This window comes from Ipomoea triloba, chromosome 5 (assembly GCF_003576645.1).
Source record: "Ipomoea triloba cultivar NCNSP0323 chromosome 5, ASM357664v1".
NCBI classification, from domain to species: domain Eukaryota; kingdom Viridiplantae; phylum Streptophyta; class Magnoliopsida; order Solanales; family Convolvulaceae; genus Ipomoea; species Ipomoea triloba.
Window position 1 is genome coordinate 12924401 of NC_044920.1, and position 15071 is coordinate 12939471.

Here is a 15071-nt window from a genome sequence, read left to right on the forward strand (position 1 = left end):
AATATTTAATGTGTATATTTTATTATTATTATTGAAGAATATAAGAAAATATATGGTGGATGCATGTGCATAGTAACAATAGTGAAAAAAATAACAGAAGTTATAACGGTAGGGGTATATTTGTCCAAAATATTATATAGTACAACTTTTATAGCATAATGTACAAACAAACTTAACGGAAAAAACGGACATAAATGAGGGGTATAACCTTCATTATGTTTTTAGATATATATATATATATATATATATATATATATATATATATATATATATATATATATATATATAACTTTACAAAATGAAAAATTTTCGAACAACCTATATAAATAAATAAAACAAAGGAAACTACAAAAGAAGAGTCAGAAGAGTCGTATCCCCTCTTCAAGACTCCATTACCAGAATTATATGATGATCTGAAGCTTAAAGTCAGAAACAATTTCTCCCAGTTGTCTTCCCACGTACGCAAGTAAGCATCCCCAATAAACTTCAATTTCTGCAAAAAAGAACAAAAATTTATGATATATGTATTTGGAGTTTTATAATTGTTGATCTTGATAAACCCTCTTCTAGTTTCCGTTACCCGAATTTCGATTGATTATGCACCTTTACTTTTATTATAAGTTGAGTGCAATGATTGAAAGGTCAATTCTTGAAGAGTATATTCTTTGCATATGCCTCAAGTATTATTAGGAGCAATCATTCTTGTGGATCAGTTCATGACCTTGTTCTTTATTTGGGTATTCTTTGTTCAATTCATTTCAGATTTCCTGTCTATTCTACGTCATATAAACTTGGTTTAGCTATAATTTCGGTGGAATTACAGAGTTATTCTGCCTTTTTTGGTGATTAGTTTGCTTGGTGTTAGGCCACAGATGGTAGAGGATCAGTAGGTAAATATGAGGTAGATAAACCTAATCCTTATGTTCCTATTCGAAGGCTTAAATTGTTTACTAATTTACCTGGATTGATTCTGAGAATTTGGTTTTGAATGGTACTATATTTGCTTAGAGTTGAAAGAAAATTGTGGGTAGAAATTCTTTGTTGTTTCTGTCTGTTGTGTAATTTTACGGAGTAAAATTTTCAAGACAATGGATTACTGTGCTTGAGCAGTGAATATTTTGGTTTTTCTCTGATTACATATAGATGTGAAGAGAGAAATCATTGTTCTGTTACTAAGTTCATACACTGATTGGATTTATTATTGGAAGTTGAAGCATTAGATGCCATGATAAAAGTTCGACAACCTTAAATCAGATGCCATGATGAATATTCAGAAATCATTAAATGTATTTTCATGAAGTACTTTTCTCACATTAAGTACTATGGAGTATGTTTTCTTGCATTCCACAATCAGAAGTGTTATATTGTTTATTTATTTTTTTAAAACTACGTATAGCAGGTCATAGTAAAGGGAAAGCAGCGGGGACTGCCTCAACAAACTGAAAAACATCATCTCCAAAGAATTATAAATGGATCCAAGTAATTAAATCCATTCCTTATGCTGACTATATTTTACGTAATTTGCCCATCTCGTTTTCAGACTTGAACTAGCTACAATGATATTGCAGCATTCTTTTTGTGGTATAGTGCTTTTTTCAAAAATTGAGGTCATAAAAATGGTTGCCACTAATATAATGGAGGGTATATATATCCGGAATGCATAAGGTATTCAAGATTGTAGCTTTACATTATAAACTTTGATAGAGATGTCAATAAGGATATTTAGTGTTGAGATTAACAAGAACAAGAAGCAATAATAATGGCAGAAAGTAAGAAGACAAGATTTATGTGGTTCGACAATGTGCCTACGTCCACGGGAGAGAAGCTATTGTTTTATTAATTGTGATGGTGATACTCCACCTAGAGATACAACCAATGTATTTATAGGGCCCGACCCAATCCGCTCCACTCCTATACCTTATATGAGACAAACTCATATTCCTTATATGAGACAAATTCAATATTTAGTAGCAATCATATGAAATTTATTATCCATATTTTGATCCTTTCCGATAGAGATGACAAAAAGGATATCTATTTTGAAGCATCCTTAGTTCCTTGCAGTGATTGTTAGTGAATCAATATAGGCTGACTAATTTTTGAAAAGAAATCACTTGTTAGGTGTAGAAGTTAATGGTCAATGGTGTTTGACATACTACACACATGTAACATAGGGATAAGAGTCCTCTAGATGAATGTTATGTTACTTGGATAAGATTGGTCGTGTATATCAAGTTGTGTTGAATATGATTGATAAAAAGATTAGGCAGTAGTCAGTACGTAAAGTGAAAGATAAGTTCGAGTTAAAAACTGGGATTTTAAAGCAACCTTTATAAAATCTCTATCCCTAGCTATTCTATAACATTAGCTCTATAAAGTTGGTAAGTATATTTACGGGATAAGGACAGAGCTTGTTATGATAGTAGATTCAGACTACATTTTGTGTAAACAGAATCAACTCTTGAGGAAGGAGATAGTAAAGATGGCGTTGAATTGGTGAGATCAGTTTCTGACAAGCATTTGGATCTTTTGAGGCCATCAGCTCGGTATTATTCATTGTTTAAAGGTATCTGTTTCTTTTAGCTGCTACAATTGATCAAAACTCTTTCTTCCCACTTTATTCTCGAGCAAGAGCGTTCTAGTCATACTTCAGCTCCACTCTTCTTTGTCTTGATTTTATGTCTAGCTTTGGTCCCTCTCACTAGGAGGAAGTTGCTTGACTTGGGATGCACTTGTTCTATTTGAAACAAGTTGTGCCCGAACTTGTGGAGGTATCTGTATTTAATGTACAGATAAGGCTTATCTCCGAATAATTTTGGGAACATTTTTCACTTGTTACAGTAATGAAGCAAAATACAAGTATTTGAAGCCTTTTCTCCTGAAAGTTTGTAGTCAGATATTTCTCTTTTTTAATGACGGCTGTGCTATATAGCCAAGGGATAGTGTGTCCCCCCCCCCCAAAGAAAACAAAAATCTCTTACCGGCAACACCCTTTCTTCCTCTCTCTCTCACACTTCCATCAGAAAGGCAATATGGAAGGCGTTAAAAATGAACATCAGTATTACTGATTCAATTTTCTGTCAAAATTAGCTTGTCTTCTTCATATGCTTTGAGTTTTGCATACTGAGTGGATATTTTGTCAAGTTTAGGCCAAGCAACAAATGCAGATGACCGAAGCAAGGGCAAATATACTCTGATAAGAGATGTAGAAGATGGTCAAGCAGGGTTATATGATAAACCTCTTCCTTGCTTTGGTTGTGGGATTGGATGGTTTTCGTGAGTACTTTATATCCCTAGTTACTTGTTTTTCTCGATCCCTTCTTTAATATCTGACATTTAATGTCTTCTCCCTAGATTTCTTTTGGGAATCGTATGCCCATTTATGTGGTATTATGCCACAATACTCTATCTTGGTAATTACTACCGGAAGGACCCCAGAGAACGCGCAGGACTAGCTGCTTCTGCAATAGCTGTAAGTACAGACCAAACAAAGGACATTGTTGCCTTTCTTTCTATGACCAACTTAAATGCCATTCATTATAAGTTTGTTTTTGGAATGTTTCGTGTCACGGAACTGTTAGGGCCCAAACTGTTCTCTGTTTTCTATTTTCTAATTTTCCAGTTTTCATTCTGTTTTCTGTTTAGAAAACTTGTTTACTAACCACTCATTTTTTCAAATTTGTTTCTTTTTAGACTAACTCTATAAAATTAACACAAGTGCTAATGTTGTTTTTCTGATACGTGGCAGGCAATGGCATGTTCTGTTGTGCTGTTGATCGTAATTGTAATTCTTCTACTGTAAGTCTGTAACTTTATCCATACGACCAGCTGCATAGGCTCGATGAAGTTTTTCAAGAAGAGTTGCTGAACTGTGTGCCTAGAGAAAACCCAAAGCCAAATTTCGGAATCTCCCAAGTGTATATGCTTCACTGTTTTACTGAATAAACATAGGTTTACCCCTGCTTCTTGTTTCACACCTGTTTCAGTCGTAGAGCAAAGAAAGCAACATTTGATGGTTTAATTCTTGTACTGATTGCATTATTAAAATAAATAAGTACATAAATATTGTAAGTTAAAACAAAATAAACCAATAATAGTTCTCTTTCCTTCTTAGATTCAAAAAATGAAAATTACAGTACAGATTGACATTGTGCCTTCCCTTTACCATTCCCTTTAGAGTGCTACTATGCTCCTTGGTATAAAGAATTATCATGTAGATCAAACATGGTAAAATTTTTCATGCATGTGTTTACATTCTTCTCAGAGGTTGAATTTCCAACCCCAACAACCCTCCACACCTCATAACTCAGCAGATAAGATCAAATGTCTATGCGCATAAAGAATTTATACATTGCCGTTGTTAAACATTAGTCTCTTCTCTCAAATACTTGTCCGAACATTAGTCTCTTCTCTCTAATACTGCGGGCATGTGTGTTTTTACATTGAATATATAGAGGATGACCTTTAAACCAAATAATACCATAACAAACATAAACAAATAGACATGGCAATTAAAATAAGCCTGAAAATAAAGTATAAAAATATCCAACTAAACACCACTTCAATGACTACATATTCCCATTAAACAAGTCACTGTCTCACTGAGTTGTTAGAAACTCATGAAATTCTTTTTAAAATGCTGAATAATTAAATTTGAAGAAATGATTAGCCGGGATAACAACAAACTTTCTTCCAAAAATTGATCAGTCTCTTCCTCATCTTTTTTTTGGCAGTAGCAGTGACTATCTAGTTTCTTCAATAACAATTAACAAATCCCTCACTCTAGTTTCTGATGAACAAATACAAAGGGGAAACTGGAAAATAGTCAGGCACAAAATTGGAGATCAACAGATAGATGTGTCTAAGCATCTGAGAATTCTCTGGGAAATGTGGGAACAAATGCCATAGCTTCAACTCTTAGCTACAAGTCGAATACGCTTGCCTTCAACAGCAAATCTAGAACTTTTATTTATCTGCATAGAATGACAAAATTAATCAATTGTGATCCTTACTTCAAGTCCAAAATCAACCTCCCTTATGAGATGAATTTAACAACAGTAGAATAGAATTAACTTACTTTCTTCTCTAGTACTTCCTTGACTTGGCTCTCATCATCTGTGAAGCCTGATTCCCTTAAAGACTTCAGAACTGCCTTTTCAAGTTTCTTAAATTTCAGAGTACCATCTGGATTCTGCCTCAAATGTAGGACACACATGTATGAAGGAATAAATATATAAATAATGTTATATCCCACATGTATAGAATACTATTGATGCACCAAACCACCAGCTGGCCTATCACCTATGAGCCTATCACCCATTAATAATACTAAATGGATACAAAAATGGGGGTAACCCCAGCCAAGATGGCAAGAGATCCACACTTCGAGTTCGAATCCTTGCCCACTTGGTGTGAGCCGGTCAACTATGGGTAATCTAAGCTGGTTTACTTCTTGTGGTCCTTTGCCGGCTAGGGTCACAAGGCAGGATTTACCTACACCCGAAAGGTTCTGGGGTTTCCCTCGTCATCCAAAAAAAATGGATAGAAAAATGTGAATTATGTGAGTGCAAATGCAGAAAAGATACAGGAAGGACATACAGATTTCAAAGCTGAGGTGATCAGTTTCTTCCACTTAATCTTCTTGCCACTCGCTATATCTTCTTCCCCTGGAATGGTTTTGGCTCTCTTAACATGGTTTTCTCTCACAACCTGAATTACTTCACCATTACCTAAATCAACTGATGTTTCACCTCCAACTCTTTGTTCGACAGCACCATTGTCAGATACTTCAACCTTTCTTTTTTTGTTTGATTGTAACTTTTCGTTTTCTGCTTCAGATGGATTGAGTTCCTTTGGTTCTTCATTAGCTTTTGCCTCGGGGGCATCTTCTTTTGGATTGTTATCTGTTGAATGTGTTGCATCCGGATTAGTTGCTTCATTCTTCCCAGGCTGCTGGTTGGCTGCTTGGAAAGCCCGTGCCTTTGCTCTATGCTTCTTACCATCAGCATGGAGAAGAAGGGTTTGCTTACTAGTAGCCTTAGTATTGCATAGACTGCAGAAAAATAAATAATCACTTAGGTGGCATTTGGTTGGGGACTTTTGCACCCTACTATGGGTTTTGATACTCATTACCATGTTTGCTTGCATACTTTTGTTATCCTACTATTGGATTCAAATCCTTTAGTAATTACAAAACTCATTATCCTTTTACTTCTCTACTGTTGGACAACGGAATCAAAAGGGAGAAAAAAAATGAAAAAAATAAAATAAAAAGATCATTGTCCATACCTCAAATATGGAATTTTAATATATATACACATATATGTATGTGTATATATATGTATCATATATTTTTATATATTTATTTATTTTTATTTTATTTATTTATTTATTTTGATTTCAATTCCTATTTCCTACCAAACAAAGTGACTCATTCTAATTAAACTCATTACCATTACCAAGTATTTGATTCCCATTACCATTCCGATTCAATGTTTGAACCAAACACACCCTTAATCGGTACAAATAAAGACCTCAATTATAGAAGTAAAAACATGAAACTAGCAGGTGAGTGATACATAGATGGAGAAAAACCTGCAAAACCATGGAGGGCGGTCTGATAACCCGACATTTATATCAACATCAGGCTTCTGTTTTGTTTCATTGTTGGGTTTAGCATTTTTTCCATTTGGAGTTTTCCCTTGGCCCTTAGGACCATACTTTTCCTGCCAAAATATAATAGCAAATCATCCCAAATAATATAGGCACATGAATAACAATTAAATAAGAAATTCAACCAACTTTAGCAAGTAAAACTTCAGAGGTCATATCCTCAAGAAATCACCACTCTTCCCAACTGATTATGCAAACAGCACTTTTTGCAGACTATTACGTAGATACTAAGGCATCCATTAATATAATTAGATGCCAATAAGGCAATAATTTTTGTTTTTCAAAATGTTAGCCCAACACCCTCAACAATTAACAACGAGTTTACAGCCTAACAGCATGAAACACATACAATAGAAGGAAAAAAAAAAAAAAGTATAATTGAAGGAACACTGTAATACAGAAATAGCACTATAAGCATGAAAAATACCGCTTCAGAAATGCACTGGGTGTGACTTTCCACAGTTTGCTGACTAAACACTTCCCCACAATCAATGCAAGATAGCTGCACAGCAACGATACCACGAAAACCATGAGATTCATATCAAAGCGAGCATAAAAAATTACAATTTGATCAATCGAATTAGCTGAAAACAAAACTTGCGAATGCAAATGAGGGGGACCTTGAATGCAGAGCACACCCTGAAGTGACCAGGAAGCTTCGGCTTCTTCAGATTATCTCCACAGTCCTCACACTGAAACCACACCATCCTCTCTGTGTCTCTCTTGAAGAATTCTAGAGAAATTTTGTTTTCGAAGCTTTGCAATCTGCAGAGATGAAGGCTCAGAAATTGGAGAGTTTTTTTTATTAGGGTTTTGGGGAATCTGGAAGAAAGGAGGATAATCTTTTACTCCGTATCAGTTTAATGTTTTGCGGGATTGGAACTTGGAAGAGTATGAAGCCCAAACTAGCCCAGTTTGAGTCCAATTTTAAATATGAATAGTTGCTACATTTAAACAATCATTATTGCATGGACCAAAAATAAAAAGTACATTATTTTTATACTGAAGGTACATTATTTTTGTATTGTAGGTACATTATTCTAGGGTACATTATTTTTGTATTGAAGGTACATTATTTGATATATACTATCAAATAATGTACCTACAGTACAAAAATAATGTACCTTCAGTACAAAAATAATGTACATTTTATTTTTGGTCCACACAGCTGTGTGGACCATGGTCCATGCAATAATTTGCCACATTCAAAAGGATGTGACAATTTGAATGAGAGCAATCGTTATACCGTGGACCAGGATCCATAGTCCTATACGACGTCGTTATGAATTGTAATTTTGACGACAATCATTGGTTGTTAAGTTCATGCTACAGGATTTTTTTTTAACTGTAAACTATGTGTATGTGTTTTATGTTATGCGTTTTTGTGTCCCATATTATGCAATTATGTATCTTAAGCGTATAGATTTTGTACATGATATAAAGTAAATATAACATGCGTTTTTGTGACTTGTGTTATGCATTTTTGTATCTTGTGTATGCATTTTTGTGTTTTATGTTATGCAATTCTATACTAGCATAAAGAGTTAGTTCAAGTAGGTCTCATAACAGACTCAAAGTGTTGAAGACTGAACCAGTCAAAGAGATAGTACAAGCTAAAGCTCAAGACAGTTATTCTGTTGAAGATCTTTTTAAAGAAGATTACTTAAGCCTTATTCTCTTATTTTCCTGTTAGAGAATTCAGAATTACATAGAGAAAATTCAAGATTTTGAGAAGATCTAGAGAGCTAAACTAAATGACTTGACATTCTTCTTGATTGAATCTCAACTCTAAGTCAAGTCAATCATCACAATCATTGTTGTTTACGGGCTGTTGATCCCATGGAGACGACACATGGGTGCTGCGATTGAGGGGGAGTCTCAATTCGAGTGACTCTCCGATTCTTCACATAAGACGACACATGCGATTGAGGGGGGAGTCTCAATTCGAGTGACTCTCCGATTCTTCACATAAGACGACACATGGGTGCTGCGATTGAGGGGGGAGTCTCAATTCGAGTGATCGGGAGATTTCTCCGATTCTTCACATAAGATGCTCTGCATTGATTAGTTATGGTGTAGTTGTGAAGATCATTGTGACTTGGTATATCGTCTTCAATGGAGAATCAGACAATCTCTTCATGTGATGCCCCCAGACGTAGACGTAGGACTGAATATCCCCGAACTGGGTTATCAATTCAAGGGGGTGGGTGTGATGCCCCCCAGACGTAGGGCTGAATATCCCCGAACTGGGTTATCAATTCGAGGGGGTGAGGGTGATGCCCCCCCAGACATAGGACTGAATATCCCCGAACTGGGTTATGAGGGTGATGCCTCCCAGACGTAGATATCCCCGAACTGGGTTATGAGGGTGATGCCTCCCAGACGTAGGACTAAATATCCTCGAACTGTGTTATCAATTCGAGGGGGTGGGTTCGAGCCTTAGTGGAGGTGATATTGGCTATTTGTAAGAGTCGGATACTGAACTAAGCACAACGAGCCGGAAGGCCACAGCTATGCCGCCTAACCACAAGGTCTTTCGCAGTTGCCTAATTTCACTTATAAACTATTATACGTCTAATTGAAAATTCGTTGTTGTATGAATTGGATAAGCATTGATTTGAATAATGAAAGAGCTAATACATGTGAGTATTTGTATGTGGACATAATATTTTAAAGAGGTTTTAAAAATTTATAATTGATTCATTTTCAGTTAGATTTATTCAATCTCTGTTTATTTCATGAAAAAAAAAAAGATAATAAAATTTTACAAGGCATTTGGTTAGGAGGGGGAATTATAGAAGAAAAGAATTGTATTTCGGTGGAAAAAGAATAAGGTATAAATAAAGTAGGAATTTAAATTACATTATTTGGTAGGGAGTAATAGAATCTCTTAGAGGGCATTTGGTTGGAGGGAATTGAAATTCCATTCCCACCTAATTCCGAAGGCAACTAAATTCCTTCATTTGGTTGGAGGGAATTGAAATTCCATGGAATTGCAATTCCCTCATTTTCATGGAATTAGAATCCCATGGCCCCCCTGAGATTTTAAGTCCATGGATTTTAGGAAGAAAAAAAGAAGAAGACAATCACGTGACAACTGAAATCTTGGCTAAGATGTGTCTTGATTCGAACGTTGTAGCAACTCAAGATTTCTTTTAAGTTCTTGATATGAACTTTGAAGTCTTTCTCTCTTTTTACTCACTGATCACTTATAACTTGAAAACTCAAGCTTTTTGAAACACTTATGAATTCTTAGAATGACTGAGCGGGATCTACAGGACCGTGGCGTGAATGAGTTGTCTGTCGAATATGAGTTCGACTAATAGCACGACCATCCGAGTGATCGGATTGATTAGTGTGTTGAGAGACCATACGCCTACTTTGATCCATTGGCGCGGCAACAGGGGGTGCCTGAGCAATATGGGCAGTACACCTGCTCTTCCACAAGCCACAATTACCTAGGCGATTACCTCAGCGATACCTGGTGCAGGAGCTGCCACAGGATTGGGCGTTGCAACTGGCACCGCTACCGGAGGTATGACTGGTTGGTCACTATTAGCCACCGGTCGCTTTGCCGAATTACAGTGATACCACATTGTCGTTCGCATTTTCATTCGCGTTCTCATTCGCGTTTCCATTCGCATTCCCATTCGCCACAACATTAGCGTTTGGGTTAGCTTGGCCCGAACTAGGGGTGAGCAAACGGTCGGTCGGTTACATAACCGACCGAATAACTGAATAACCGACCGTCACATTTGACTCTTATAACCGACCGAAGGTGGTTCTAAAACCGACCGAAAACCGACCGTCTTCGGTCGGTTATCGAAAAACCGACCAATGCCAATGCCTACTGCCAAAGCCAATTTCCAAAGTTAAAATTCAGACTGTCTACTGCCAAAGCCCATGTCCAAAGTTAAAATTCAAAATATGAAATCCAACAAAGCAATACACATTACACACCGCCAACTACCAAGTCTAAAGAAAACCCAAAATATGAAATCTAAAATAGCAAATGATGCACACTGCCAAGTGCTTGCCAAGCTTCAGCCTTCAAATCTTTAGACCCTCCAAACCTATAAATTGAAATATAATAAAAGTATTAGTATTTTTACTATTAATATAATAAAACAATTAGTATATTATCAACTATTATATTGGTTAACTTAACACTTAACACACTGTTAACTGTTTAATAATTTAATTAAAGTACAAGTCAACAAGGCAGCATTGCAGCAACACAAAACTAAAACATTGGTAATATTTAAAATCAAAATTAAAACACTGCTATGCTAAGTGCTAATATTAAACATTGAAATCAAAATTAAAACAATGAAAAAACATTGCTATTTTCTAATTGCTAACATTCAACTATACACTGCTAAGTGCTAACATTCAATTAAACATTGCTAACATTTAATTAAACATTACTAACATTCAATTAAACACTGCTAACATTAATTAAAAATTGCTAACATTAATTAAACACTTAATACTTAATAGTACTCCACTGTGAATCACACAAACACATATACGCATGAGTACAAAATCATCAAATTTCTAGCTTGATATGAACAGTACGTACATACATATGAATAGTAACTACATAGTTAACATATATTAATTATATCACCAATAATCTCCTTAATAAATCACAAAATTATCACTAATAATCTCCTTAGTCCTTACTGTGCAAACTATATTAACAGTAACAAAAATTAAAAACAGTAATTAAAAAGTTGGAGCAGACGAGCAGTAATTACCTGGAGCAGTGGAGTGACTGGGCAGAGACGGAGAGTCGGAGAGGGATCACCGGTCACCAGCGTTGCTACTTGCGAAGGGGTCGCCGATAGTGGGAGCCGGAACGGACAATGGACTTGTGGTCTCGTGGAGAAGACGAGATGCGCGGATGCGTGATTCCACGAAGCGGAGATTCGGAGAAAGTGAAGTGAAACCGGGATTTAGAAAATAGATTTAGGAATTAGGGTTGTGGACTTGTGAGTTGTGATAATGGCAGAGAGGCAGTGTGGGGTATCAGGTATGAGCTAATGGGCTATGCACTGGGGTTTTTGACTGAAATATAACTTTTGACCAAATAGGAGACAAAAATGTTACTTTTTTGGGGATTGGACAAAAACATTAAACCTACATTTGGAAAATGTGTTTGGGGATCCCAAATGCAAGTTTTCCCTTTTATCTGACAACCATATTCGCGAATGGGAAATGCGTCTGGCGTATTTAATACGCCAGACGCATTTCCCATTCGCGAATGATTTTGTCCACTAACCCGCAGAAACGCATTTGCAAAATGCGAGTCTCGTATAATACGAGACTCGCATTTTGCAAATGCGGATCTTTCACGAGTCCGTTGGCGACTAACCGGCGCGGATAGTCTACTCGTATAATACGAGATCCGCATATGCGAAATGCGGATCTCTCACCGCCCACACGCATTTCTGAAATGTGTTTCCCGTATATTACCGGACTACCCGAGTCCGTCAAATCCACCCACCGGCGACCAAACACACACGCATTTCGAAAATGCGTTTCTCGTATAATACGGGAAACCCATTTCGAAAATGCGTTTCTTTGTATAATACGGTAAACGCATTTCCCAAATGTAAATTATCACTCAGAGTCCGGAGCTAATTGGAAACTGCGATTTTCATCCGCTACCTCCGCATTTCCCCAACGCGACTCCATACTTTTTTGCCTCTAAACATCCAAGTCATTTGACTAGTTGGAACCGATTTTATTTTTTTGAATTGCCATGTGGCTGTGGTTAGATTCAATTTCATTTTTTTTGTTTGATATTACTTCACATAAATAGTCTTCAAGTACACTAAATTTCGGTAAATTACGAATCCTACTACATAAACCATAATTGGTGTGGAACAAGTATACTTTCAATTCGTAAATTACAAATCTTATAAAATAAATCGTACAAAATAATTAAATTAAATACAACTATATACAATTGAATTACTAATTATGACAATTGCAAAACAAAAGGAGAAGAGAATATTGAAAAATGGGGACCCTGAGTTGTTGTGCGTCTTTTTATTGTTACATAACGGGTGCCTTCGACCTCGAAGTCGAATTTTCATACGGAATAAACGATGTGTCGTAATAGCAAATTTCCATTAAAACTCACGATTTGGAAATTACGAGTAATGATGAGTATAATTGTGAGTGTAAAAAGATGGTGTAAATGTCGTTCCGCTGAGGATTGGGGCTATGACACGTATTGTGTGAATTATTAAATCCTAGGCACTAAAGTATTGGAATTCACTAGAATCCAAGCAAACTAAGATTAAAGAATGGAAACAAAATAATGCAAAATAAATAAGGGATAAACTATATGATAAAAGAGTGGGGTCAGATTAGGGGTATTGCAATCTTGATGTTCTAACAATCTCAAAATTAGGGAAAAACAATTAACCAAGGGATTTATTGGCAATGCACTCAAGAATTCAAGTTAGCTACTTTCGTAATCAATAACAAGAATTAGGCTAAAATTGCCCCACTTTCGTAATGCATCAATCATAACCTTAAACACAAAAGCATTATAAGCCTCCAAATTACCTCTATTCTCATAGTAGGAAAAATTGGGTTGAAATTGGTTAGGTTGGGTCTTTCACCCAACTTTCGTTGTGATGAAATCCTCTCCAAAACAAATCAATAAAAGATGTGCATCAATTATCAATAAGAGGAAAATATAATCCAACTCAAACATAAACCCTAGGTAAACAATTATTTCCCTTTACGCAATAATCACAAATCTAGCATCAAGAATAGCAATAGGACCCTAATCCGAACCCAAAAGCTAACTACTCATGCATCATAAAAGTAAACAAAACAAAGCAATAATAAATAACCATAAACATTGCAAGAAATCTGAGAAGAAGGTAAATAAAGGAATAAGAGAACTTTACTGATGAAGAACAAATCCAACTTCAATCCGAGATTCCAAGCTTGAAATTAAAATAATCTAATATAAAACTAATCTAATCTATGCTAGTAAAATATAAAGAGAAGGGGAAAAATAAACAAAAACTAACTAGGGTTGGGAACTCCTGAATTATAGGAGATAGATGGGCCTTGGGCCCATGAGACAACTTCTAATTCTTTTCCAATTCTTATTCTTGTTTCCTTTCCTTCTTGGTAATTTCCTTTTCTTCCAAAACTTGTCCAAACTGCTCCAAAATTCTTCCTTTGCTGCTCCTTGTGGATAGTTCAACTCTTGGGATAATATAACACACAAACAATTCTTAATTTCATTAGGATAAAGAAAATAAGCATCAAAACAACTAAAATAATGGGTGAATTATTGTATAAAATAATAGATATCAAGTAAGACGTCGTTGATTAAGCTCTAGTTAAACTCGCAATTTGAAAATTAAGAGTATGATACCGCTAATTGAGTTTCAATTAAGACCCGCGATTTGTAAATTAATAGTAAGATGCAGTCAACTGAGCTTCCTTCATATTTATGTTACAAAGTTTGATCCTACAGACTTTGTATTTCAGTTATGCGTCTTTTTATTCTTACAGAACTGAAATACAAAGTCAGTAGGATCAGACTTTGCAACATAAACATCAAGCAAGCTCAGTTTGTGACTGCATCTTACCCTTAATTTCCAAATCGCGGGTTTTAACTGAAGCTCAATCAACTGTATCTTACTATTAATTTTCAAATTGCGAGTTCATACTGAAGCTCAATCAACGACATCTTACTCTTAATTTCCAAATCGCGAGTTTTAACTGAAACTCGTCCACCTTCGCGTGTTGTAATTGAAACTCGTCCACCTTTTCTAATTTTTTTTTGACACAGTATGGGAGCAAGTAAGAAAGTGAGTGAAAAAATTCAAAAAAACGATATAAACTCTCCATAACAACGAAGACAACTATTGTGTAGATAGAGAAAGAAAATAATTTTTGCAGTCCAATAATATTCGTTAAGAAACTGACCTGATGTATTTATAGCAACTACTAAATGAAAAAGTACAATTCCCACGAATTCTATCACCACCGAGTTGAGAGCCCATTTGATAAGAGGTATCGTGGATTGCCCTATTTGGGCTGTCAACCGAGATGGGTGTCTCGGCTGACAGCCCATGTGGGGGTCAAGCTTGGGCTGACAGCCCATGTGGGTCAGTCAGCCTGAGGCTGACAGCTCATGTAGGGGCCAACCTCAGGCTGACAGCCCATGTGGGGCTGACAACCCAATGTGGGCAGTTAGCTTCCGGCTCCGACTGACAGCCCACAGCCGGAATGGGCAGTCAGCCTCCGGCTGCTCTATTTCGACAAAGTCTGAAGCTACCTATATTTTTTTTAAAAAAAATACATGGTATATTTTTAATTTATACACTTAATTTTTAATCACTTTCACATGTAGAAGT

At 36.0% G+C, this 15071-nt stretch overlaps 2 protein-coding genes and 1 long non-coding RNA gene across 6 annotated transcripts; 1 reads left to right on the forward strand and 2 right to left on the reverse strand.

Annotated features, from left to right (window-relative positions):
- Positions 1 to 324: 324 nt before the first annotated feature.
- On the forward strand, positions 325 to 4146 carry LOC116018679. Of its 4 annotated transcripts, none has more exons than XM_031258640.1 (6): positions 325 to 466; positions 1397 to 1479; positions 2453 to 2566; positions 3150 to 3276; positions 3355 to 3472; positions 3749 to 4146. In XM_031258640.1, the coding sequence occupies exons 2-6, from the start codon at positions 1470 to 1472 to the stop codon at positions 3800 to 3802; spliced, it is 423 nt and encodes a 140-aa protein (XP_031114500.1). In that variant the 5' UTR covers positions 325 to 466; positions 1397 to 1469; the 3' UTR covers positions 3803 to 4146. The 4 variants fall into 4 exon arrangements, with proteins under 4 accessions (XP_031114500.1, XP_031114503.1, XP_031114501.1 ...); XM_031258643.1 differs by having other exon boundaries at positions 1400 to 1479; XM_031258641.1 differs by lacking the exon at positions 325 to 466 and adding an exon at positions 753 to 901.
- Positions 4147 to 4511: 365 nt separating this feature from the next.
- LOC116018746 (UBP1-associated proteins 1C) lies at positions 4512 to 7514 on the reverse strand. The gene is made up of 6 exons (XM_031258722.1): positions 7293 to 7514; positions 7100 to 7174; positions 6595 to 6725; positions 5599 to 6052; positions 5078 to 5191; positions 4512 to 4973 (listed from the first exon to the last, which is right to left on the reverse strand). The coding sequence occupies exons 1-6, from the start codon at positions 7377 to 7379 to the stop codon at positions 4911 to 4913; spliced, it is 924 nt and encodes a 307-aa protein (XP_031114582.1). The 5' UTR covers positions 7380 to 7514; the 3' UTR covers positions 4512 to 4910.
- A 3021-nt stretch (positions 7515 to 10535) lies between these two features.
- On the reverse strand, positions 10536 to 11700 carry LOC116021106. The gene is made up of 2 exons (XR_004098914.1): positions 11433 to 11700; positions 10536 to 10745 (listed from the first exon to the last, which is right to left on the reverse strand). It is a non-coding gene; the product is annotated as an uncharacterized LOC116021106 (long non-coding RNA).
- Between the last annotated feature and the right edge of the window lie 3371 nt (positions 11701 to 15071).